The sequence below is a fragment of the Melanotaenia boesemani genome, chromosome 18 (assembly GCF_017639745.1).
Source record: "Melanotaenia boesemani isolate fMelBoe1 chromosome 18, fMelBoe1.pri, whole genome shotgun sequence".
NCBI lineage: Eukaryota > Metazoa > Chordata > Actinopteri > Atheriniformes > Melanotaeniidae > Melanotaenia > Melanotaenia boesemani.
Window position 1 is genome coordinate 9115911 of NC_055699.1, and position 25984 is coordinate 9141894.

Genomic DNA, 25984 nt, shown 5'->3' on the forward strand with positions numbered 1-25984 from the left:
TGTCACAAGCACAGGCTTCAACCGTCCGCACACAGGTCATTACACTGAGTAAAAACACACCCCACAGAAGATTATCACTCTTTCAAGTCTGATCCTACTCCAGCCCCTCACTCTCATCCAGCCGTCAGATCGGAGGAGTGAAATATTCATGAGGTTATTTGAATGACAAAGGAGGTGAAGTGGGGCGGATTCAAAGGGAACTCGGCTTTTTGACACATGATGGCAAATTGTCACAGTTAATTGCTGGTGTGAAAAGAGAAAAACAAAGTCTTGAACCAGAAAGAGGAAAGATCTGAATCGATCATTAGATTCAGAAATATTTCATTAATATCCCCACGGAGAAGTTCTTTTTCATGAAATGTAATGCAAATGTTGAAAGGCTTCAGCTACCTCAGAAAATAGAGGAGCATGGGCTTTTCCTTTGGATGACATTGATGGTCCTTGTCCAGTTCAGTTAAATATCAGTGTGTACACCTAGACATTTTATCTAGATACACAGGTACCAGATGACAAAGTTGTCTACTACATCCCTGTTTCACATCCTCATCACCCTCTCTGATAAGTACTACAGAGTCATCAGAAAACTTCTAAAATTGGCAGTATTTGAAGTCCGTGGTGTAGTAGGTGAAAATGAAGGGAGAGAGTACAGTTTCCTGTAGAGCCCCAGTACTACTGATCATCCTGTCTCACACATACTGTGCTTGGCCTGTCAGGTAATCCACAATCCAGGACACAAGGGGACCCACAACCTGCTTCGCCGTCAGTTTCTCACACAGGAGGTCCAGCTGGATGATGGTGAATGCACTGGAAAAGTACAAAAATATGACCCTTGCAGTGCTTACCGGCTGTTCATCAGGAAGATAATGGTGTCCTCAACTCCAAGACTGGGTCAGTAGGTAAACTGAATAGGATACAGAAGTGGTCTGACTATGAATCTGTTCCAGGATGAGTTTCTTCAGGGTCTTCATGATGTGTGAAGTCAGTACCATAAGTCTGTAGTGCTTCAAGCCCCCGGGATGCGGTTTCTTTGGCACAGGAACAAGGTAAGATGTCCTGTGCTAAAGAAAAGTGTGTGATTCTCAAGGCAGGTCTCTGTGCAGTTTGTGAAGTCCGTAGTGTAGAAGGTGAAAAAAAGAAGAGGATGGTCCACTATGACTGGCACATAGTGAACTACCTTGGTAGTTCAAAGATCCTTTAAAAGTAATTTTAACAGAACTCAAGCTTGTTTTATTTGATGAAATACTTAATTCTCACAGTGCAAAATTAAAATTACTAAAAGTGGGAAGTTAAAAAGGAGAAGCAGTAGAAAAGTCAAAATATTTGCCCATCAAACTACCTTTAGAGCTCTCAATTTATTTACTGGCCCTTCCCTGTAGCTTAATTTGCTTGGTGGTGACACCTGCTGTCAAGATGAATGTACTGCTGCCTGCAGTTATGGCTTTGAACACCCCTTACTTCACTGCAAAATTGATTCAAAACCTCATTAAAACATCTGTACTCTCCACGCTGTCAAAAATCAGTAGAAAATCAGTTCTGCCTGGTGTTAGATTAACCTTGTATTACATAACCTGTGGCATTGGCTGTAAATATATTAATCATACAGATACACAAGGTGCTTAATTTCTTGCAAGGTCAAAGGCTCAACCCGCCAAGTTTATCTATACAGATCCAGAGATTGTGCCAATCTCCCATTTCTCCAGCAACGACACGTGGGCGTTCAGTGATAACAAAGAGATCCAGCAGCCCAGGCAATTCTAAAAGGGACCGTCAAGCTGAGGAGTACCCCCTACTGGACCCCCATCATCTCCTTCACCAAAGCCAGTCAGTCTCACCAAATGGTAATGTCCCAGAGAGAAGCAGACAGGGGGGTAGAGGGGGGCTTACAGGGGGTAATGGAGCTGCAGCAGTATCAATAATGACCAGCAGGGGGAGCAGGCAGGGAAGTGTTGACTGATCCATATTCAGTCTGGTTGCACTGAGAATGAATACAAACAAACACAATCAAGGCCCACAAAGCACAGCAATGTAATGACTGAAAATTTAATACCAAGGTTACTTAGCTTGAGATTAAAATCTAATGAATGATTTTATTTACTGGACATCTTCAAGATATTTCCAGGATTTCATTTCTGTCTCTGGCCAAATGAGGGGGACAAAGAGCCCATCATCCACAGTGCAGCAGTTTAGAAAGAGAATAATATGTTTTTTAATCTTATAAAATGAACTGATAAACTATTTACACTTTTTTTTTTAAATTAATTAACACTGTGTCTTGTGCAATAAAATAAGATACTACTGTGAATCTTTTCTGGCTGCTCCAGGATAATAATGGAATATTTCTCATTATAGTAGTGTAGAAGCATGCAGGCTTCCTAACCTTTGTAACACATTCCAAGTCTCCACTATGAAGACTCTTTCTGGACCATCTTAGTTATCCTGACCAGATCTGTTGTCTGAGGCGCTATCCATGATGTTTACAGTAAGAACTGGAGAGTATCTGGTGAGTTATGTATCAGTTGGTGCCTTTTACAACTGGGATTTCTTTCTGTAAATCTAAAATCTCTGTTTACCCTCTTTTTAATCACATACAGTGCAGCTAAAAAGCAACAAAACATACCTGTTTTTTCAATGATATAATTTGCTAAGGTATTAGTGGGAAATTAGACAACTAGATTTTACTGTAATTGTCTGAAGATGGTAAAATGTGGTTTACAAGAAACACAATTTCAATGCATTTAATTTTTAATCTACATCGTGGTGTCAAGCAGAAATTGTGATGGGCGCGGTTTTCTAATTAAATCAGAAACTGGACAAACTGCTTGACCGAGTATGAGAAATTATTTAGTGGTTCTGCCTTGACTACTCCAAAGTCTGTTTCTGTTATTTTTAACTTTAACTCCAAAGTTTGCTTCTGTTATTTTTTAGCTTTGATATTTAGTGCCGTTTTAGTTTCTGTTATCAAGCTGAACAGCGAGCAAAAAAAAACAAAAAAACAACAGGGTTTTGTTTTTTTTCCTGAAATCCCAATTAAAAATAGTCTAAATTGAATAAGCTTTTTCTAAAAATTCTTGATAAAAACTTTTCTTTTAAACAAAATTAGATCACATCTTTACTTTTTATTTACAAGGTGGGAAAGAAACGAAGCTGAAGATTGAACAACATTGCTGCTGTTTATTATGAGCTGAATGCTTAAAACCGGAGGATAATCTGCCTCGTCAGGTTGTGTAGGCCTAACTTAAGCTCATTAAAATTTTAGCACTGGTCACATGAGAAAAAAAACTGTCATCAAACTAACTTTGATAATAATTTGGAGTCAGTTTGACTGGCACTGAAAGAAAAACAGAAGAGAAATATAACACTGTGGTGTGGTTTGGCCCTGTTATTTGCAATAATTCCTAAATTTACAGAGAGAAAAAAGCAGGATGAGAGGACACAGAAAGAGTACGATTTTATGTGAGTGCTGACGAATAACGTGCAGTTCCCAGTGGCAACGTTTACATACCAGAAACCATGAACCTGCCCTCGTCAACATTATTGTCACAGACAAATGGGGTGCACTAAGGGGAATATGGACTGTACTGACGGCATGAAGAAAATCTGATTCTTTCCCACCGCTGGGCCCCTCATTTCTCTCTCCACAGTTTAAGAGCTGCAAACAAAACTCTGCTCAAGCTGCTTAAAGGCCAGAGTTCTTGCAGAGCAACTCAATAGCCATCAAACCCCTTCAAAGGGACTCTACAAAAGCACGACCTGCACCTTCACAGAAGGGGGGATTAAGGAGAGGACAAGTACATTTCAGTACTGATTTTTTCCAGCCGGCCCTATGCAGTGAAGAGGAACCTGCATGGAAAGAGAGAAAAGTCTCCCATGACGGCTGACAATAAAAGGGCATCTGCTGATATTCTGTGATGAAAGTGATTGGGTATAATATGCTTTAAAGAAACAGGTGAAAAAAGGTTTAACAAAGCAGCACTGTTTCCTTGGATGTTTTTGTTGTGGAGGCATTTTAAACAGCTAACCCAAGAAGTCGCAGATAAGGCTTTGGGGTGGACCTTGGATTTTAGGGGCTGTTCTGGACAAAGCACCTTTATCCAGACAACGTTTATAGCTCAGCTCCTTGGCTGTTCCTGTCGCTCTATAAAGAGGCGCCATTGTAGGAGCAGATGGAAAGATGAGGTAACAATAAAGAGCCAAGTTTTCCCCGCGAGCGACAAATAGCACACTGGAACAAGCCTAAAGCATTACCTGCCTTGGGGCATTTCCTGTTTGCTGTAGCCAAGGCAACGAGATAATCTGCTCTGCGTTGAAAGCCTGCAGCCAATCAAGTGAAAGCAATGCCGACTTTAGCAACTTGAGAAGTGGAGCAGCAGCTGGTGAAATGAGACATGAACGACTCAGTTAAATCTATGAAACTGAAAGGAAGTTTTAGAGAGAAAATGGTTTGTGTTAGTCGGCTCCTGATGTGAGGTCATCAGGATTAGATTGGACTAAAATATACAAAAAAAGGGAAAAAAAACAACTATGAATAAAATCCCACAGAATGAAAAATAAATCTGGCAGGATGCTCTGAATAATTACTTCAGTGCTAAATCCTTCTGGTTCCACACAGTCTCCCTTCACCTCGTTTCCTTCTCCCCTTTCTTTTTCAACTCTGCATCAAGGTTTAGTATTAGCCCTGATCTTTCAGCACCACTCTGGCCAAGCTGGATTGGACACAGAGACGACAGAACGAGGGCAGGGTTGTTATGAGCAAGGCCGAGATAGAAGACAAGATGGAAATTGTGACGAAAACAGTAATATAGAGAGCTTCTATGTCTGCCCATGCCAATTTCTTTAAAAATGTTTTGTGTATAACTAAATGTCTGAAGCCTCTGTATTTGTAAGGGCCTAAATGTAGGATAAGAGGTACTTCTTGTCTTGTAAAAGTCTTTGCAGCTCTAAAGATATCCCAAACTCCCAAAGAAAATGTGAAATATTTTAAACTAACAAACAGAAATGTTGACATAAGTGATAACATGAATTAGCTTTTTGTTTACCTTCTTCTAGCTCTGGAAGAATGTGTTCAAATGCAGCTAACCTCTTTGGGTTGGAAGAAACAAAACAAAAAGAGGAAAAAAAAGGATAAAATGTTCTATTATTTATTTGGTTGCTCGGATGGATATAAAGGAATTCTGAAACCATCTCATAGCAAGTGACCTTCTGAGTCTGTGCTGACTGATGGGTATTTATTTTAAGAAAAATCAGTCTAAGCCTCTGTGGCTTTAAATGAAGTGAAACACAAAATACACACAATAGAAATAAACTGCTGTATGTTCACATTAACAAATGTTTTAGCAGTAACCATAAAAGAGTAAGTGAAACAGCAACTGAAACATTCGTATTATGTTACTGTAACTCAGATGTGAGGTATAAAAAAAAATTTGTGGCGTCTTTGGTGAACCACACATAGGTCCAGGATTTGGACAAAAACTGTCAGATAATGAGTTTTTATCTTACTGTGAGTATTACAGGTGCTGCTTTATATTTAAAACAGGATAATTTAAGATGATACCCATGGAAGAAATAATTATATTGCAAAAAAAAACTTTAAATATTCACCCCAACTGGAGGACTAAAATGGCATTTTAGACCTCATCTGAACTATCTGCACTAAAAACGCACTTATTCTTTACAGCTCAAGGATTTTATTTATCACTGAGTTGCTAATTTGATTAGTTTAATCACTTTTTAAATACGCATGCTGAACATAACCTAGTTTTAGTTTTTCAACATAATAAATTGATGCTATTATGAGATATTATATTTTCTTGGGATACACCGATAGCTGGTATTTTCACTGCTCTCTTTTGCTTCTGAGGACAAAACTGAAGATTAATGCATTAATGACCAAATAACAAGCAGGCTTAATTATTGAGTAAGTAGCCATTAAATGCAGACTGCCATTTAAAATTCCACACGAATATTTCTATTTTAGGTAAAACCAACACAACATGTTTCTTCACTTATTTCTAAAACCTTTTTTTGTGGTTTCTGCACCACTGATAAATAATTAAATCCACTGTCATTAATATGCACACATATATTGGAGCCAGTTTAAAATGTTTGGCTCCACCAAACTCTACGACAGAGCACAGCACAGTATTGAATAGTATCTTTTTAAATGGGTCACCCAGCTGCTTTTTAGACTATGGGACCATTAGGACCCAGACTGTTTGTCTCAAAACACAAATGTCATTATCTACATAATAAATGGGAGCAAAACAAGTTACATACAACCAAAAAGAAAACACAGGTAAGACACAGTGAGGCTGTAGGTGACATTAATGTGATTAAAAACACTGCTTTAATCTGTTGGTGCTGTAGGCAGCAGGCTGGCATCTAAAATTAGGTTAGGAAGCGCTCCATTTAAAATGATAAATATCCATAATCTTACCATAAAAATGACAGGGTAGGTTTACAGAGCTATGAGCAAATGCTGTTTACAACTTGTATGTTGTATAAAATTAATCTTCACAGTCGGGGCTGCAGACAGCTCATGTTTATGTGTAACGCTGCATTGCAGAACTGCAATTTAACAGATATTATGAAAGTGACAATTGAAACTCAAGGTAAACTGTTCAAATCAGAGCAGATAAAGATGCATGTTAGAGTTAAATTACTGATTAGTCTGTAGATTATTTAACAAATCTGTAAATTATTTTTATAAAGATGTAAAAAGCATTTTATCTGAGTTTTACTGTGTTTCTGCAGCAACAAACTTGCATTGAGGCGACACATTCCTCGCTGGCCAAAAAAGGAAGTGCTCCATTGTCTATTTATCCCTGAAAATAACACAAAACACAAAGCCAGGGAACATTTAATTGGGTGCCCAACTATTTAGGAAACAAAGCTAAAATGTGTTCAATTTCCAGTCTGTCTAATCAGTCTCGCCGCTGGCGGAAGCACAGTGTGAAATGCAAGTTACACGAACTTATGAGAAACCATGGAGGTGAAACCATGTGCTGAATGAAACACTGAGTGACCCTGATGAGTCTCCCAAATTGAATTTCAAACATGACTGAACAAAGTGACTGGTGTGTTTCTGTGTGTGTGTGTGTCTTTCCTTAAAAAGCCAGGTCAAGCGTTCAGCAGACTGTAAAAGGAGCTGATCCTCTGATCCTCTATCAGACCTCAGAAGCTGTGATGGCACATTGCATGCTAATAGGACTGTTCTCCTTTCTTTATACTGAGGGGAATATCTGTGCCAGCATCTAGGTTAGGGAAGACTGCAGTTTGAAACAGCTCTTTTAGTCCGACATTTTTATAGAGAGAAGCCTGAGAAGGGCCAAATACTCAAATGTAGAGTCAAATCTCCTTCTAAAAGATAGACAGGACATTCCAGCAGCTCTACAAAATGTGTATGGAAAATTTGAATGGAATCACATCTGAGGGACCAAATCTTTGGGTAACTCTGCATACAACCTGGAGTTCTCTAAAATGTCTGTGGTGATGCATCATATTCTGTTGACTAACTGCATTCAAAAGCCTGTATTTTCACACTGAGCATGAAAATAAAGCGGCCTGATATCGCTCTTTGAAATCAGCAAGCTGCTGAGTCACCAAGTTTCCTATAGCCCACCAATGCTGCACATGAAACAAGAGCAAGGAGAAGAGATACAGTAGAGAGGCATGGATTTACAGGTTCACAGTGAACAGCTTAAGCTTTAAAGACAGAGTTGCACAAGCATCAGTCACTAAACCTATGTGTAATTCATCAGAATGTAAAAAAATAGCATATCAATGATCATTATTGAGCCTGTTTTTAAAGGAATAGTTATTTTCCTGTATTCACAGCAAACCCAGGAGTATTGCTACTAGCTCCACAGTACAGGTTAATAAATTACCACTTGTTATTTCGCTGTATGTGTAGCTACAACTAGCAGGCGCTTAGTTTAGATGCAATATGATTGCTGTATCTCCATGTTTGGTATGGATATAAGGTAGCTAAGCTTTTGGCTTGAAGGCAAACTAATGGCATACACCTTAAATTCAAGGCCTGGACATTTAAGGCCTGTAAATTTTTCAAGATAGGGGGGAGAGAACAAATGTCTGTTCTTGTAGAGTATGTACAAGCCAGGCTGGGCACTCTATAGTTGCGGTGGTAACACTAATACAGGCTAACAGGATGCAAGGTGTAGCTTCATAATTATTCATTTTAATAGCAGTATTGTGTTTTATTGAAGGTGTAGCTGCAGAATATATCCTGGTCTCTCTTGTGTTTACACTTCTTTAATTCTGTATGAGCAGATCAAGACAATAAAGTTAGCAGAAATCTAAAAGGAGGAGGTCTTGAAGTGCTTTTTAACTTGGAAATGGTATGCTAAAGAAAAAGATGTGCAAATGGGACACTGAACTCAGTTTTCATCCATATTTAAGTGATTTAGAGAGCTGGCTCTGTTCTGGGAACTGATCTGGAGCTGACTGTTCACAGAACAATGCTACAAAAGCTGCTGAACATAACGGGCAATTCTTCACACCAGAGTGTGTTCAGTCAGAGGCTTCTTCGGATAGCTACAAGACAGAAAAGTACAGGAGGTCATTCCTGCCAGTAGTCATTGCTCTCCAGAACAATATGATTGATTATTAATTATTTCTGAGAAAAAACAAACAAACAAAAAAACTACAACATTATAACTTCCCTCGGGTGATTTAAAGAGTAATTTTCATTGAATTTAATTCAGACAGCCTAGCTTAGCCAAAAACCAAAGAGCAGGTAGAGTTGGATTGTATTTGGTTTGTTCAAACATTCACCATAACTCAAGCATACAGTCCACTATGAGTCAGCCATTTTCTACTACTGATTAAAATTTCATCTGAATTTTTTCTTTCACTGTAGAGTGCACAAAAAAATGTGGTAATGCAGATAACCCCAGTGCTTGCAGCTGTAACTGGCCTTAAAATAACTGGTGAGTATACATGTCAAGTCCCCAGCAGTTCTTTTGACATATTTGATCTTTTTTCATGTGTGATATTATTTCAATGTTAGTATATTTAAGACTATCATAGCTGCGAGTGTTTCTACAGGTGAATACAGGACAACTTAAAACATTTGCACAGATTTGCATCATTAAGTTGTTAAAAACCTGAGGTCCCCCCAATTAAGAACAGATGATGCCAAACTGTTCCAAAATTACCATTTTAGAGAATTTACCTATACTTCACATGGCCTTTACAGAGATAATTTTCACATATTGTACTATGATTTGAAAGAGGTTTAAAGCTACAGCTCTAAAGAATAATGGTAACTTAAAAAAAAAAAAACTCTATTTATCCCAGAGGAAAATTGCATTGATATGGATATGAAGTGGATATACATCACTCCAACAGTATTTGACAGACCTTATGGTTGCACCTGTGCAATGAGTATGCAATTTTCAGAAATTTAAAATAGGCATAGGGCTCAAAGAGTTAATATAGTGTTGTGAAATGGAGAGAGATATGTTAATTGCATGTTTTTAATCAAAAGTAGCAAAATCCTGCTGTCCATCATCTCAGATTTAGCATGCACTTATCCAGCTGAAAGCATAATTGTAAAAATTTGGCATTCAAGTTGTGCCAAAATGCATCTGGAACTTTCTGAGTCCTCGATGCAGGGAATATATAATAGATGCATGACTGAATGAGGGGACAATTCAAAATACAGTCTTTGTACAATTAATATGGCAGTGATATTGCGGTTAGCAAGGTTGGCTACTCAAGCAATCATGGCCTAGCATAGCAACGAATGCTAAACCAACAGGCTTTTTGGTTGTAGCTTTATGTGTAGCATAAAATATAGTTAGCTTAGGCTAAAGACAGTATCAGAATGAGTAGCTTCTTTTTAAAAAAGCAAAACTACACCACTGGGATTTTTTTCCCCTCCTTATAGGCGTATAGAAATCTCTTATGACGGGAAAACAGGTTTAGTGAGAGCTGATGTGGATAAGTTGCTGACTCCAGCTTAAACATAAAAATGTGAGTTTCCTTTGAATCAGCAGAAGTAGATCTGGCTTCGGCTGTATACCCCCAAATTCCTCGCCTGCTGCTGAGTGCAGCACAGTCTGCCAGCAGATCAGCATTGAAAGCGAAACTTTTCCTGCAAGATCTAAAACTCACTTGTGGGGCACCAACAGCCCTGCCTCGACATCTTTTTTTTTTGTGCACCCTGAGTAAAGCGAAGCAGAGCGGAGGAGCGAGCTGTGGTTTACAAATAAGAGGCATGAGTAAAGAAGTGAGAGGGTGGTCGGCTCTCTCGACAGGGATTCGCCGTGCGGTGCATCCCGTCGATTGCTCCTCAAGTGTCTGTTTCCCACACCAGTCAAGGTTAACCAGCCGCGCTGGTGTCTGCGTCGGCTGCAAAACGGGGAGGGGTGGGAGGTGGAGGGGTGAGGTGCTGCAACTATACACTGTGTTGTGTGTGATGATGCAGACAGGCTGAGAGGGAGCTACAGAAGCCTACAGCCCCCCTATAATTTTCACATTTTACTCTTTGTTCACAGTCTCTGCAACATTGTGCACTATGCAAACATACGCCTTGGCATAATCCTAAATTCAGCACGAAGTGGACATCAATCCCGGCCGTTTTTTTTTTTTTTTTTTTTTCTTTTTTCTTAGACGCACAATAAATTACAGCTAGACGAGAGGAAAAAACTCCAGTGCGCACTAATCCGGCTGGCAACGCGCCTACAGGGTGGACAGAAAATATATAAAGAATAGTTTTAATGGTGGATGCGGCTACACGAGAAGAAGAGACTCAGCGAGGCAAAGTGGTGTGGAATAAAACAAATTTGCTAATGTATCACAAGGTAGCATAAGCATCCATACCTTTCTCTCCATCACTATGCTCTTTTTAGGCTATTCAACAGCAGCAACTGTAGGATGTGTCTGTCTCTGTGGAGCGGTCCGGTCCGGCGCGGCGTGGAGCTTCCACTCAACTTCCTTACGGCTTTCACACAGCAGCGTCTGCCTATCACTTCCCCATTACTGGACAGCTAAGCGACTTATTAGCGCTGGCCTGTGGGACGCCGAGCCGGGGATGGAGCCAGAGCCAGGATTGGTGAAGGCTTGTTCGGAAGAGAGCAGGAGCGCAGGCGCGGTCTCTGCTGGAGAGTCGATATAATGAAAAATTACCAGTGGCAGGGAGTGTCATCAAATTATCCTCATGAACGTTTTTTTGGGGGAGGGTGGGTGTGAAGCGGCTGGCTGTTCAAATGTAAGATTTTAACAAAGCAGAGTGAGGTGCTGACTTCAGGTTATCCTCCATCTACTGCAAATGTTTTAAAAACAGCGAGTGAAAGAACAAAGAGACAATGTTCACTTCAGCAACAAAGGAGAGCAGCAGCTCCAAACTGAACAAGAATTTTCTAATAAGGACCCTTGATAAAAGGTTTATAAGTTTTTTCTTATTGCCATTATAACACATAGTTTAACGCTTTAGCGACCATGTGTGTGTTGTTTTTGGCAAACTGAAATATTTAATTGGAAATATGACTGTTAAAAAACAAAATAACTAAAACAAATTCCATTTTGATCACGTGACTAAACATGTATTAAATTTATAATACTGTAAATAATTTGTTGTCCACCTCTGACCTGCATATAACAACATTATACTTAATCTAAGATTCTCATACTTTATCAAAGCTATTTTAACAGCCTATTAAAACTTGTAGGTGACATACATCATACGTAAAAAAACATTACTTGAACTTGCAGTGGTTTGAAAATAATTATTTTAAAGGGGCATCACTGTAGAACTACATGCCAGAGTTCAGTAGAAACAAGCTAATACTAATACCACTGTAGAACCATTAATGTTACAAAACATAAACATACTTTTCCTTCATTAGCTTTAAAAATAGTTCAGCCCAAAATAAATAATACACACTGAAAAAAATTCAAGTTATTTGAAAGTTTTATTTGAAAATTAACAAGTGACAACACTGTGTATTACTGAATGACACATGCCACGGAAAAAATAAATACTAAAAAGAATTAGACAAAATATGAGAAATTCAAAGAGAAACAATAAAATTTTGAGCATGAGGCTTTATGTTTTATTCATATTCACATCATATATTTATAGAAGAATGTTATAATTGCTAAGAAGGTTTTGTCATGTCATGTTTTTAGTACCATGCTTCTTCAGTGACAATTTTCATATTTTTGAGATTGAAGGCTTCATTTTTTAATAAATAAAATAAGGCCTGGACTCTGACCCCTATGAAAATGTTGCTTTTCTTCTCTTTAGGCCATTTCTGGACCGGTTTAGCTGTAGGTTTTGGTTCATCATTTAGTTGGAAAGTCTACTTCTCTGCAAGGACACATCTCTTTGAAGACTGTCTTTTCTCCTCCAGAACAAAGACGTAGATATTTTTTTTAAATATCCTGGTTCATTTCACTTTAACAATTATGCCTGATTCATTTAAAGAAGATTGGAGGGAGAGGGGAAAAAGAAAAAGGCTTTATTATCATTTTTCTACTAGGCTGGTGTTCTCTGGCTTCTCCTGTATTTAATTAAACTTAAAAATAGTGGTCATTGTAAAACTGCAGCTGTATTGAATGAACTGAATTTCTGTCTCAAACCACATCATATTCTTTGTTCAGGTGAGCTTTTTTGTTCTTGTCTTAGAGAAACGAGTCTTCCTTGGTCAGTATCCGTGGAAGGAGTCGTGTTAAGCCCCTGCTGGAGTGCCCGCTGTGAGATGCTGGTATTACTGAGACTCATCTGCTCAGCCTTTCTGGTAATCCTTGAACTTTGGATGATCTTTGAAAGAGAGGACTACATTATGAGTCAGGAGGAAAATTTAGGCAGCAGAAAATTTTGGCTGTGGGCAACACTGGCTTTTTCAATGAAGTAGCGAACTGAAATATAAAGTTAACACAGTCAGGAAATGGTTAATGGGATCAATATTAACATGGAGTTACATGACCAGGTCCAGCCTTGAATGTTAGAATCTGTGGAGTAGAGCACAGACCAGAATGAGGGTAAGGAAGTCGTACATCCTCAAAACCTTTGAGGATGACTCTTAATTAGTCCCCTTCATGGACTCTGATCTAAAATGTTTGATCAAACATTTTACATAATACAAAACCAGAAGTCACTTTGAGGGATCATTAACATCTCTAACACCGTGTCGTTAGTTGTTTATGCCATTCCCAGCAAAGAAACACATAATGTGACCATTAAAAGCAAAACACGTTTCTTTTGAGTCTCCTGGGATCCATTTTACATGTACTGGAGGGTTGTGTTTGGTTGTTTAACAGGAAAGGTGAATACAAGCCTTTGTGCTAGCTGGGAATCAGACCTGATCACCTGCGAGTGTCCGAATAGTGTTTCAGGCGGGGGTGGGGGGGTGTCTCATGTCAGCATGTTAGTGACACTTATCTGACTCCACATCTAAACTCTCAACTCTGCAGGTTGAAGAATGAGCATCAAAATGGTGCCTTAGCTGGACAATGGCATTCAGTGTGGACGGCAAAGTAAGATTTTCATTGTTCAGGGAAACTTGTTTCCTTACCTTAGTGGGCAAATGACAATAAACACTTTAAATCTTGAATCTTAAATGGGATCCAACATCCCTGCTGAAGTGTCCTTGAGCAAGTGAGTATTCAGGCCAACCTGACCTAAAAATACTTTCCTGTTTTTTCTGTTACAGAGGAAGAGTTTTCATAAAGTGCACTACATCTGGGTCATGGAAGAGTTTGAAACAAAGCTTTCTTTCCTCAGTGCAGCCCTCCTGCCCACCCACTACCCACCCACCCACTCAGTTGGCTCAGCACCAGCAGAAACAACAGATATCCAATGCCTGAAAACTGCACGGCATACTTTTTAAAGAACCTTAAATCAAAGAGAGCTGCTGTCTGTAGTGACTGCATTTATATGTAAAATTCATCACGGCGCATAAATAAATAATTATATTTGTAGTAAACTGCATACACGGGAAGCAAAGTAAACACAAGCGTCTGAATGAACTTGAATATAAATTCAATCTGACACAATTCCTCTTCCATATATGAAAAGCTGATGTACCCAGAAGACAACATTTTTATCATGTTTCCAAACAATTTTATTTTATTATGAAGCCAGACAAATTTGATGAATACCACAGAAAAAAGCAGACTTAGGTCTTTATGCAGATCCTGTGGTGTCTTCTCGTTTTAGCCTTCAGTCCTGAACATCAAAATAATCTATCACAGGCTCCTCTTTAACCATCTTTGACCAGGAGCTTCCACTCGCAGCCCTGAGACGAATCAAAAGGGGAAAAAAACAAGATACTTAATAACTAGATTACAATAAATTTACTCTCTTCTTACAACTTAAGTCTTTGTGAAATTAATAAAACCAAGACAGAGAACCGTGTCTAGAACCACAGAAGAAGTCCTACTTGCTACTGTGCTGTTTGACATGAGCGATGGGAGGAGGGGCCCTTGTAGTCGTCTCTCGTTCTATCAGTGAAGTCAGGGTTGAGTTTGGGCAGGCCGACTTCCCTCTGTGAACAAGATACACAGACACATCCTCAAACCCACAACCAGTACTTTCATTTGTGATACAAGTGTTTCTATAACTGGAAACAGTTAAATACTTGTGGGCAGTGATGACCACGTTGCGTTTGGGCTCGCTATCGTAGCTCATGCTTTCCACGCCGTAGACCTCGGCCAGCTCGTGGATGATCTTTCGATGTTCTCTGTTCATAGGCGGGAAACAGTGGCTCCTTTTTGGCTGCTTTCCCTACACACATATATGTCCATTAGGAAACTTATTTCAGTAGGAATCCCTGCAGATAGGTCTCACAATCATGTGGAAGGTCTTAATGGAAGTGTGGATGCATGAGTATAATGTCAGGTTATCTATACATTTTTGAGCTTATAGTGAACGTGTGGCCTGTTTTTGACAATATGGTCAGCGGGTGAACTTGACCATACAGCATGAGAGGACAGATGAAAGAGAATAAAACTGGTTGACTTTTTAGGCTAAGGAGGAGTTAGAAAAGGCCACAGAGACAGAGGAAGATTTACTGACATCCTTTTTAGGACAGAAAAAAACCCACACAAAACAGACCAAGGATCAAAACTGAAACTAGAAGAAGTCAGGCCAACGCAGGAGCAAATTTAAGACTTGAGAAAATTACTGAACCTTTCCATACTGCCAAGAAAAACAAACCATGATTAGGGATTCATTCCTCTAAATAAACTGAGTTAAGGGTATCACAGAAGTCACAGAAAACCTCAACAGTCTCACTCATCATTACTTAAAAAAATAAATAAATAAATAAAATATATATATATATATATACACACACACCCACACACAAGGACAACAACAACTATAAAGATATGCGCGTTAACGCTGCTGAGGGGTAATATTCTGTGAACAATTACACCAAGTGCACGCTGTGCACTCCAGATGCATCCAGGCCCCACCACTGCTACTGCTGCATGTTGCACCAAAGGGGAAAGAAAATCCAGAAGGATTAGCAGCCTGTCTTTATTTTTTATTTATTTACATGTTACTGGAACCCTTAATAAGTGACTAACAATAATTAAGCCCAAAGGGGTTTAAAAGAGTGTTTCCAACACCTTCATATAGCTCACATTACAAAAAGGTAGCCTGAAACGGTAAACTAAATATTAATAAAACACATGAGCTTTTGTCTTTACAGACCATAAAGGACATGAATGATAGGAACAAAGTTACAGTTACAACCATCTTCTATGAGTTAGCATTGATGTTATTATTCTTGGTGTGTGTGGCCTTTTGAAACAGCAACTAGAGAGGTCTAGCAACCACAACTGGTTCCAGTTCAAATACAGCTGAATGTTCAGTAACTGAGTCAAAAAGTACCCTGAAGACTATGTAAGCTGTGGGTACAGATGCAAAAGTTGTTTTTTTATCTGTTGTTTCACTTTAGAAAAACAAAACAATACAAAAATAAATTAAAACAACTCAAAATAGCACATGGACAAATAAGGTGAAATGAATAAAAAAATAAAATGTGCTGCAACAATGTGAATGCAACTCTACTCAGAAATGCAACAGAATGCTAAGTAATGAGGAATATATAGTAAATATATTTAATGAGGAAGAGAAAGAAAAGGGAAAAGAATAAATCTAAAATTGGAAGATGCTAAAGTTAAAGTCACAGCTGAAAACGAGCAGTATAAACTAAAATGGACACTTTTTTTTTTCTCAAAGCTAATTTGATGCAAGTTTTCCTAGCGGTGACAAACAATTTACCATCATTTAAAATAAGTTCAAATACAAAAGTCATGAAACATCTGAAACATTTTAGCTTAAGTAGAGGTTAAGACTGTTATATAAGCTAAATAAGACAAGAATAATGTCCTCAAAAATGAAAGAAATACTTATAAATGCCAGTTGTAAAGACTCAGACTGAGTGTACGGCTCAGCTGGTTGAGTTTACTGCAAGATTACTGTGTATACATGGTATATACTGTGGACATAGTTTCATTTTTTGAAGTTACTGCTGTACTTCAAACCTTGGTTATGAAATGTAGTCCAAGGGTAGTGAGTTCCAAATACAACCATTAGAGGGAGCGGCACACATGGCAGCCAACATCCCAACTGTGTTGACCAAAAAGCTGGAAAAAATATATTCATCATACCTTACTGACAAGCTCGACGAGATTCTTGATCTCCTTTTCAACTTCTGTGACAAACTTCAGGTCTTTTCTGAAAGACAAGCAGATTAAAGTTTAATCTGAATGAACTGTGGGACGTCTTGGAAGATGTAAAGAGGAATAAGAGTCAGACCTGGCATCCTCTTTAAGGCTGTCACTGTACACAGAGGTTGAGCGAACGTTGAAAGGGTCAGAAGACGAGTCTATCTGCAACGCCTCAGCCAAACGCCTGTTTCTCTCCAAAGTTGCACACTCTTGATCACATTCAAGCCTGAGAAATACAACAGCCTAGTTACATAATATGATCTTCTTATTCATCATGAGAATGGCCGAACCTGTATTATGGCCAGACTTGAATCATTATGAAATGGTGAAGCATTAAAACCTTTAAGCAAACATTAACATCATGATTCTGATTATTTTGGCTCAGACTCTGAATCACTCATTCCCTACTTTTCTTCTCTACCTTGTCTGTTTCAGCTCTTTCTTGGTGAGGAGCGGGCCGATGTCCATGGAGTCACCGAGCTGCATGTCGGAGAGTTTACTGGCCATGGCGATGGCTGCATGTCTGCAGAGAGAAAACAGAAGGATATCGTAACCAAAACACACTCAGAATTTAAAAAGCTAAAGACGCGGAGAGCAGAGCTAACCTCTGATATGAACTGGCTGCTTCTGTGCAGGCGACAGTTTCTTTTCTTCGACCACAGTCACACTGCAGCGCTACCTGTTAACGACATTCAAACATGTTTCTTCTTTTGAACGTTTGAACGTGATCTTATGAGCGACTGCTGCAGGTGTGAAAGGTCTCATTGTCTGTTAAACTTGAGTTTGGAGAGTTGCTACTGACATGTTATTTCATTCAAGTTAAACATTTACAGATACAGTGTTACAACAGATGTCATGAACTTCTGGCAGCCTCCACAGAACAAGGAACACAAGGAACACCCAGCTGGCCTCAAATGGAGAAATGAAAGACTGAAAATATTGATCATCAGGGAAATCAATGAGGTGGGACTTTTGATGGTGGGAAAATATGCAAAGCTAATTCCCTTTGAATCCATGAAGAGACCATCTGCACAAATTTTGTAGCCTGTTTTTCAGCTACTGGACATCCAGATGTTTTCTGTGGCAGTGTGTTGTACCTTGGCTGTGCAGGTGGTGCGTGGGCAGCTGCTGCCTTTATGACAGGGAGCGGAGCACGGGTGGCCACAGTCTGGTCGAAGCAGGGTGCAGGACTGCTGGCAGATGCCTTCTGGCAGGCACGCTCCACGGTGGCAGAGCCGTTTACAGCGGTGCAATTCACAGGGCAGCATCTTGTTACATGTCAAGCCACAAGAAATGTCTTGCAGATGGCAGGGGATGTTGCTACGTTGCTGAGTCAAAGAAAGAAAGAAAGAATTTCAGTGTGGGGATAAAAAAAAAAAAGTGTATTTATGAGCTTTGGGGCATTACCTCATGTTTTCCCATGCACCATTTCTGTGTGAGGTATGTGCAGGGTGGACACTTTTCTTCACTGTGGCAGTTGTGAAACACTAAATCAGAAGAAAATAAAATAAGCACATTCAAGGTTACTGTGAATGGCAGCAATGTGAATGGTTATCACACACCCTACCTTGGTGGTCGCACTCATGTCTTCTTGTACACAGGTTTTTGCACTCTGGTGGTTTGGTTCCACAGGCGATGGGTGGGTACAACACACTTACCCCACAGTGACACGTCAGCTCGTCAAAACCTGGCAAGTAGAGAGGCGACACACTGAATTTAAGCTGCTTAGTAACTCCGTGCCAAACATAATACCACAACGGCATAAAAATGAAACCAAAGGTGACGCATAAACCTTAAATTAGATCTTTTTCAAGGACACTACAACTATGGAGTGCCTTAGAGATTTGGCTCATGAATAAAATGGCTGCAGGACTCACTGGATTGCCAGCAAGGTTGACAGTTTCCACGGTGACAAGGCTCCTGGCAGCGGTGAAGGCCGCAGTTGAGCTTGTAGCCGCAGATCAGAGGGCATTTGTGCTCCATATTCTGGATGGATGGAGACAAAAAAAAAACCCAAAAAAACAAACAGTAATGTTACCATAAATGGTCCTCCATATAAGATTTAAGGTAAAATTTGAATTCAGTGTCGCTGCCAGATGGGACTACATTATTTTATTTAAAAAGGAAGAGCTAAAGTGTAGCTGATGGAGGATAAAATGAAATATACAACTGACCATCTTATAAGTTATCACTATTACACAAAATAGCCACCCATATGAGGCTGGAGTGTCAAGCAGCATGTCAGAGCAGTCAACCACAGCAAAGTAAAGTGTTAGAGTGTATATTACATGTCTGAGAGAAAATCAAACTAAGGAATGTATTTCAGAGATATTAAATTTAGTCTAAGCTTACCTCTGAATATCATAGATAGACTAATGACCCATCATTGAGTCAGATTTCATTAATACTCACCACACAGCAAAGCTCGCCACACTTGTGTCGGCCACAGGATCGTTTCTTGCTGCAACGTTTCTCACATGTGAACACAAGCTCATCTGAGTGGGAAAAGTCACAGGTGTTAAACAAGGCAACAGGTCGGGTAAGTGGGGATGTCAGATTTGGCTAATTTAATCTAAGAGTGTTGAAAACTTACCTTCTTTTTGGATTTCTGCACATGGAACCTCCTGAAAAACACACAAAAAAACACATCCAAATGTTTGGTATTTTAAAAAACAGACTGAAATGTAAATGTTATGATAATATTTTTGCCCACCTTAGTGTTGGAGCTGCATCTGCACCTGATCATCGAGGTCAGAGAGCAGGGCCCGCAGCTTCCCTCATGGCATAAATTCTCACACAAATGGATGGTGTCTAAAAACAGCAAATGATCATGATGTCTTGAAAAACTTAGAATGATGCCAGTGGGTTCAAGATAATTCACATCCTGTTTGTGCACACATACAAAGGACCAAAAGGAAGACATCAAAATTAGTTATTTTATAAACAAAATCCAAAGAAGTGAAAGAAAACCAACAGGTTGTTACAAATGATAAAGAAGCTGCTGATGTTTTGCATTTTTGGAGAAATTTTCAACATCATGAAGTCTTTAAATATGGACAAATAAAAACTGATATCATGGCATTTGCTGATTTTAATTCCTATTGCCTGGCTTTCTTCATGATTGACTAAACAAACCGTCACTATTACCCAAGTCAAACTCTTGAACTAGAAACTTCCTCCTGACAACACTCTCTTATTTACTGCTGAAATGCTTCAGATATATTACATGTTTCACATCCTTTTCGGACATCTTTGAGGCTAGAATCAGTTCCCATTCCTAACCAGTCATACAATGTTGGGAGAATTTAGCATTATTAAGTTTCCAAGAATCAGTATCAGTGACAGAGCCAGTACACAAAACACAAAGCATCTCATGAAGAATTGGAGAGAAAATCTGTGCTTCGTTCTTACCACTGGAGCCACAAGGCAGAGGTTTGTTGCACGTCTTCCCACAGGATGGGATGGGATCAGAGCAGCTTTGTCTTTCAGAGTATCCCAGCTCCAGGAGTTTGGTCAGTGGGGTCTGACTACAGGGGCAGGTCTTCACCAGGCTCGTTGAGCGTGGGCACGGTTGGCACGGCCCGCGATGGCACACCTCCTGGCACTGGTGAGCTTCACAATTCAACACCCTGAACAGAGATAAATCAGGTTGCCAAAGGTGTTGCCTAAATGAAATAGTCTGTGTATTCTTGTTGTGTGATGACTCACTTTCCACAAATTTTTTGACAGGAGAAATGTCCCGACCCATCAAATCCCTCTTTATCCGTGCCACACAGAACTTTACGAGTGGTTACACCACAATAGCAAACTACAAACAGACATAGAAAACAAAGGGATGAGTTTAAATACCTCATAAACATTAACTCATCCTTAACATTTTTACAGCGTGCTTCGGCCATCGTGAGACTCACCCTGTTGAACCTCCAACTGGCAGGGCTGACATGCCCCACTGTGGCACACCTGCAAGCAGGTGTGTTCAGCACAGTTGAGTAGAGCACCACACATTTTATCACATTGGAGCACCGTAGCCTGGCCGCAGCGCATTGGCTGACTAAAACGAAATGATTCAACCAATATAAAAAATTAAAAAAAAGGAAAGGGAAAAGGAGATTGATAAAGTGGCCAAACAGTATGAAAGTGGCAGCAATAAATGCATGATGCAGATGGCATGATCAGCACCTTGTCCTCCCACAGATGCAGGATTTTGTTACAAAGGCAGGACACTGAGGACAAGGTCCAGGGTGACATAAGCTGAGGAGAAAAACAGAAAGTTTAAGTCTCTGAAACCAAATTCAAAGTTCTTGTGTTGTGTTGGAGGCATCTGGCTCTGGACTCTAAATGGACTGCACTTTTCTAGCCACACGTTGACAACTCAAAGCACTTTTACACTACATGTCACATTCACACACAGAGACGGTGTGTGACGTCATGCTAAGCTCCAGATGAAATTACACCTCTAGTTCTTACCATAGCCATTTTTTTATTTCTTCAACCTAGAAGTGTTGAAATTCTACTTATTGTCTCTTTAATGTCTATATTTTCTTTAAAAAAAATTAAATATATTAAAAAAAAAAAAAAAAAAAAGGTTTTGAAAAAAAACCCTTAGGTTTAAATGGGTTGATCATTACTTCAAAGTAAACCAGCAGCTTTCCAGGTGTTTGACTGGCAACATAATCCTCCTTTCTGTATCTAACAAGCTGAAAATAATTCACCAGTGGATTTTTGAATGCTCTTTGAGCAGTCTAACATTCACTCCTAAAGCACCGTAATACAAAACCACAGCCTGGTTTCCTGCACAGTCATAGCTCACATGTTACAGGGGTGTTTGCAGTCCACTCCACTTCTCTTCTTCCCACACATATCACCACAGCTGTGGGGAATCTCACTGCGCTGCCACTCAGGGTTTGTCACTTTACCTGGAAATAAAAAGAGCGACAATCCTGAATCATAAAAAGCACTGAGAGGAGTCACAAGGAAATAACTTGATTTAATTCTCACCCAACAGCAGAGAGATTACCATTTAAAAAAAGTAATGAGGATATAAAAGGTGTGAGCTGTGTTTATGTGCATGACTGTACCAAACACTCACCACAGAAGCAGGTGTAGGTCGTCGGGTGTTTCACTGCAACATTCTGGCAGGCTGGACAACGCCAGCCTTCAACTGAATCTAAAAACAGGTTCAATATAACATCTGATTTTTCTAAGCATATATAAGAATGCATTATATTTGTAGTTTATATCAAGTGATCACAAATCCACTTAGCGGCAGTCTATTCAAAACACACACAAAACACACAGCTGAATCAGCTGAAGTTATGAAAAGACTGTCTCTGTGTAGCATGGACACCAGGCATTATATAGCTGGTTTTGCTTCAGGGTCTATTGTGCTGAAACTGTACAACAGACACCGAGTAGCACACAGTAAATTTGTGTTTCGCTGCTGTACCGTCGGCCTGTGAAGCCGGGGATCGAGCCCATTTCTTGATGCAGTTCAGGTGAAAAACATGGAAGCAGCTTTGGCAGCCCCACACCGGGGCCATGACCCGAATGACATCACAGCACACCATGCACTCATACTTCTCTTCAGACAGCTGTTCAATCAGACACCCTGTGGAAAGAAGAGACCAAAGAGACAATCATTCTGGTTGCAGAATAAGTATGTGCTGCTTAACTCTTCACATCCACACTTTTATTTCAACATTCCCATTTTCTTGTTATGGAAACGTACATCTTTAGGTTTTAGCCTCTCAAGTGGAAGCACTTGCTGCTTTTCTCTACAGTAGGTGATAGTAAACTAGTATGCTGGGTTAGAAATGTAGTCAGACAAAACAAACAATCTAAAGATGACAGACTAGGCATTATGAAAGCGTGATGGATGTTTTTTTTTTTACAGTTACCTTATTGTTTTTAACAAAATCTAAAGCAGAAAATATATAATCATGTTCAGCTGACTGAAAATTTACCAACAAATCTGATTGAAGTCAATATAAAAGTTAAGTAAATATAAAAACATCTTGTTTTATCTAATAAAGATTCACTAACATAATAATATGGCAAAATAACAGAAACAGTCAATCACCTGTCTGCGTCTCTTTACTCTTGGGCATCTTGTCCCAGCTCCTCTGGCCCGGCTTGTGGTTTTGATGGTTAGTTCTTTTCCCTCCTTTTCCCTGAAACTGTGTAGGCAGTCCTGAGCCTCTTCCAGCTTTAGACACAAGATCCTGAGATGATCTGCCCTGGTCAGAGTCATCCTGGCTAGTCGTACACCTCTCAGAGCCCATTTCTTTTTGAGATGGAGGTTTCAGCGGTTTGATTGGTCCTTGTCGTCGCTTCACATCAGTGTGTTTTCTCTGGTGATCATGTTGAGATCTAACACCCATCTTGCCTTGGTGAGTTTTTTCTGTTGTCTCCCAAGAAGGATTTTCTCTTTTAATACCATGTGGCTTGTGATCTGCGACTGGTTGGTTGCTCTCCTTTAAATGACCACTTTTCTCACTTAGCTCTCCTCCCATCTGATTAAAGTTTCTAGATTTTTTAACCTGTGCATCCAGCTCTTCACCTGTCTGTTCCAAATCCCTGTTCATATTTTCTCTCCGCCAGCTGGGTCCATCAGGCCCATCCAAAGGTTGTGGACCTGGCTGGTAACCACTTGAATATCTGTTGCTTGCACCATACTGGCCAAAGTCACCAGTTGGTCTCTGCCTCCAGGGGCCTGAACTTCCAAGTCTTCCATTCAAACCTCTATTCCCTTCCCTCCTTTCTCTACCTCTGCCTCTCCTTCTTGAAACATCCTCACCTTGGGGGAAAGGATGGTGATACTCTGCATAATTTGAATTATAATGATCAAATGAGTGTTTAAAGCCCTGATGGAAGTTTTCATATTGTTGAGATGTATCATAGCTATTATTACTCAGGTTTCTGTCATTGTTTTGCCTGGGCCATCCTCTTTTAGATTTGTGCTGATGTGGTTTCTGTTTTGAGGTCCCATCTGGATCAAGGTCAGGTGGTTCTGCAAAAAGTAAAGGGGACAGAGTTACTATCCCACAACAACAGCAAAACTACAGCACAGCAGTACTGCATTTTGGTGCATCTTATTTGTGGAGCTCAATGTTCGAGCTGGACTATAGAAATAATTAAAAAAATTAGAATGTAGAAGTTTCTAAATACACAGACCTTTACCCACATACAATAAATTACAATTAAGTAGAAATGAGGGCATGAATAACTGCAGTAACAGTAAATAACAGTAAATATACAGCACTTCACTGTAGATACAAACAAGTATTGTTTTGCATGATCTCATTCATTTTATTGGTGATTCAATACTTGTGATTTGGTCACATCAGGTATGGCAACACTAATAAAATGTCTGAAAGCTTAAACAGTATATTTACACGTTTTTTGTGACTAAAAGCAGCAAACGTTAAAAATATACTTAGGTTTGCTTTATTAAAAGTGACATTTGATGAAAGATGGGAGAAACACGTTGACAAAAGCTAAACATATTTTTATTATTGAATTGTTCAAAAACATAAACCTATAAACACAAGTTACATCTAGATAATCACTTAATCACATGTAAAAACTTATGAGAGCAGCACTTTAGCTCCTGCTACATAATCATTGGTCAGGCGTGTGGTTAGATTTCAAAGTTCATTGTCACATGATGCAACGTAAGCTACAGTCTGATCTTTCTATGCTATGCTAACGTTAGCAATCTTTATCATAAATGAATAATCTTGATAGCTAAAAGTTGGTTTTATAGTTGGCTAATGTTAGCTGGCTAACACAACTAGCATCAGAATATGGGACGTTAAGCTAGGTTATAGGCAACTATGTTTAGCTTGCTAACTTAATAAATAATTTCATTACACAACTTAGAGGCGATGTGGGGAACTTCTAAGTCCGTAAAATTATTTAAGCAGCAAAATATTTACCTGAGGGGCCCTCAGCCATTCACTTTAAACTGTGGTTGTTGCTTCTCCTACAGAGCAAGTTTAACGATAGCACGTTGTTTTGGGAGCGATGACAGGTGTACTCAGGCACTCAGTGACAGTGTCCACCTATCCACCTGTGTCCTGATTGTACGAATTGATAAGAATTCCGAGACGATCAACAATAATTTCCTCCTGCCTTCAACACCACTTCCAACACGAGCTAGCTGACAGCTAGCAATGTTATGAAGCTAGTCTGAACCAAAACCGGAACTTCCGGTAAGTATCATTAAAATAAAATGCTCACAGGCGTATATTTATTTACGTTATCAAAGATTTCATTGATTTGTGAACCTTTGTAATTTTAAATAAACCAATAAATCAATCAACCAATAATTAAAAAAGCAGAAATCTCGCAAGTAATTATTTTAGTAATTTACCTGCCTTTTTTTTACTATTTGGTAGAGTTTTCTTTGACTATTATTAATCTAATTTAAGATTTATGGAAGTAAATCTGTCTGAGTCACCACGACCACTTGTGGGTATGCAGCGCCATAAGTAAATGTAATCCCATTTCTCTCAGTTTTGACCATTTCACTGTTGTTACTAAGTTAATAAATGTCATCTCCACCATATAGTAAAATGGCAGGGCAAGTTTATTTGAATAGCACATTTCATGCACAAGGCAATTCTGTGTTTTACATAAAACATTAAAAGCATTACAGCAGGGTGCAGAAGAAGCATTAAAACGCACATGAAAGAATTAAAAAAAGAACCAAACTTATAGTAATATGTAATTTAAAGAATATGCAAATCATAATAAAATCATATAAAATAACTAAATTAAAACTTTTAAAAACAAGCTACACTCTATATAAGTTAAAGATACCGTGCAAATTTCATACAATGCGGCAAAGGAGAAGATACATTTTTAATCTGGATTTAAAAGCGTTTGCATTTACATTTAACAACAAAACAATGACTCTTATTATTAATTTCCTAAGGAAAAGAAAACAAATGCAAAGAAGCATAATGCAAATTTTTAACAGGCTAATGAAAAGATGGAATAAAGGTCTGTAACAAAAAAAGAAAAAAAATCTAAGAAGTTGGTTTTACTAAAAATAATTGAGCAAACTTGTTATGTCAAAAATATAACATTTTTAACTTCAGTAACAATTAGCTGGAATGATTTGAGTTTATAGAACTTGATAAATATGAGTTTAATCGATTGATACTAGTGCGATAACATTGATACTTCAATGTAAGCCTTAAAAACTATCAGAAACTTTGTAGATATGGAGGATAAAGTGTTTTTTGGTGGAATCGGTTCACCTCAGTGACAAGGC

At 39.0% G+C, this 25984-nt stretch overlaps 2 protein-coding genes across 2 annotated transcripts in view; both read right to left on the reverse strand.

The window, feature by feature from the left end:
• The window catches only part of LOC121628925 (SWI/SNF-related matrix-associated actin-dependent regulator of chromatin subfamily D member 3), a 44258-nt gene extending 33159 nt beyond the window's left edge, over nucleotides 1-11099 (reverse strand). The window contains exon 1 of the mRNA XM_041968343.1: nucleotides 10843-11099. Coding sequence (XP_041824277.1) covers nucleotides 10843-10854 — 12 coding nt within the window. The 5' untranslated portion in view covers nucleotides 10855-11099. The remainder of the gene's footprint in view (nucleotides 1-10842) is intronic.
• Nucleotides 11100-14069: 2970 nt separating this feature from the next.
• nfx1 (nuclear transcription factor, X-box binding 1) lies at nucleotides 14070-24896 on the reverse strand. Its single transcript, XM_041968340.1, has 23 exons — nucleotides 24642-24896; nucleotides 22784-23713; nucleotides 22151-22312; nucleotides 21794-21871; nucleotides 21515-21620; nucleotides 20884-20955; nucleotides 20616-20755; nucleotides 20413-20512; nucleotides 20116-20333; nucleotides 19418-19515; nucleotides 19298-19328; nucleotides 19117-19199; nucleotides 18582-18690; nucleotides 18272-18391; nucleotides 18112-18191; nucleotides 17802-18032; nucleotides 17310-17383; nucleotides 17126-17227; nucleotides 16793-16930; nucleotides 16645-16711; nucleotides 14604-14749; nucleotides 14406-14510; nucleotides 14070-14261 (listed from the first exon to the last, which is right to left on the reverse strand). The coding sequence occupies exons 1-23, from the start codon at nucleotides 24658-24660 to the stop codon at nucleotides 14186-14188; spliced, it is 3285 nt and encodes a 1094-aa protein (XP_041824274.1). The 5' UTR covers nucleotides 24661-24896; the 3' UTR covers nucleotides 14070-14185.
• Between the last annotated feature and the right edge of the window lie 1088 nt (nucleotides 24897-25984).

What these genes read in the sequence shown, in the direction of transcription:
- nfx1 (XM_041968340.1), bottom strand. An exon ending in CCCGGCTTCACAGGCCGACG is followed by an intron (nt 21,872 to 22,150) that starts GTACAGCAGCGA and finishes ACCTGTTTTTAG; the next exon opens with ATTCAGTTGAAGGCTGGCGT. An exon ending in GATGCAGCTCCAACACTAAG is followed by an intron (nt 19,329 to 19,417) that starts GTGGGCAAAAAT and finishes TGTGTTTTTCAG; the next exon opens with GAGGTTCCATGTGCAGAAAT.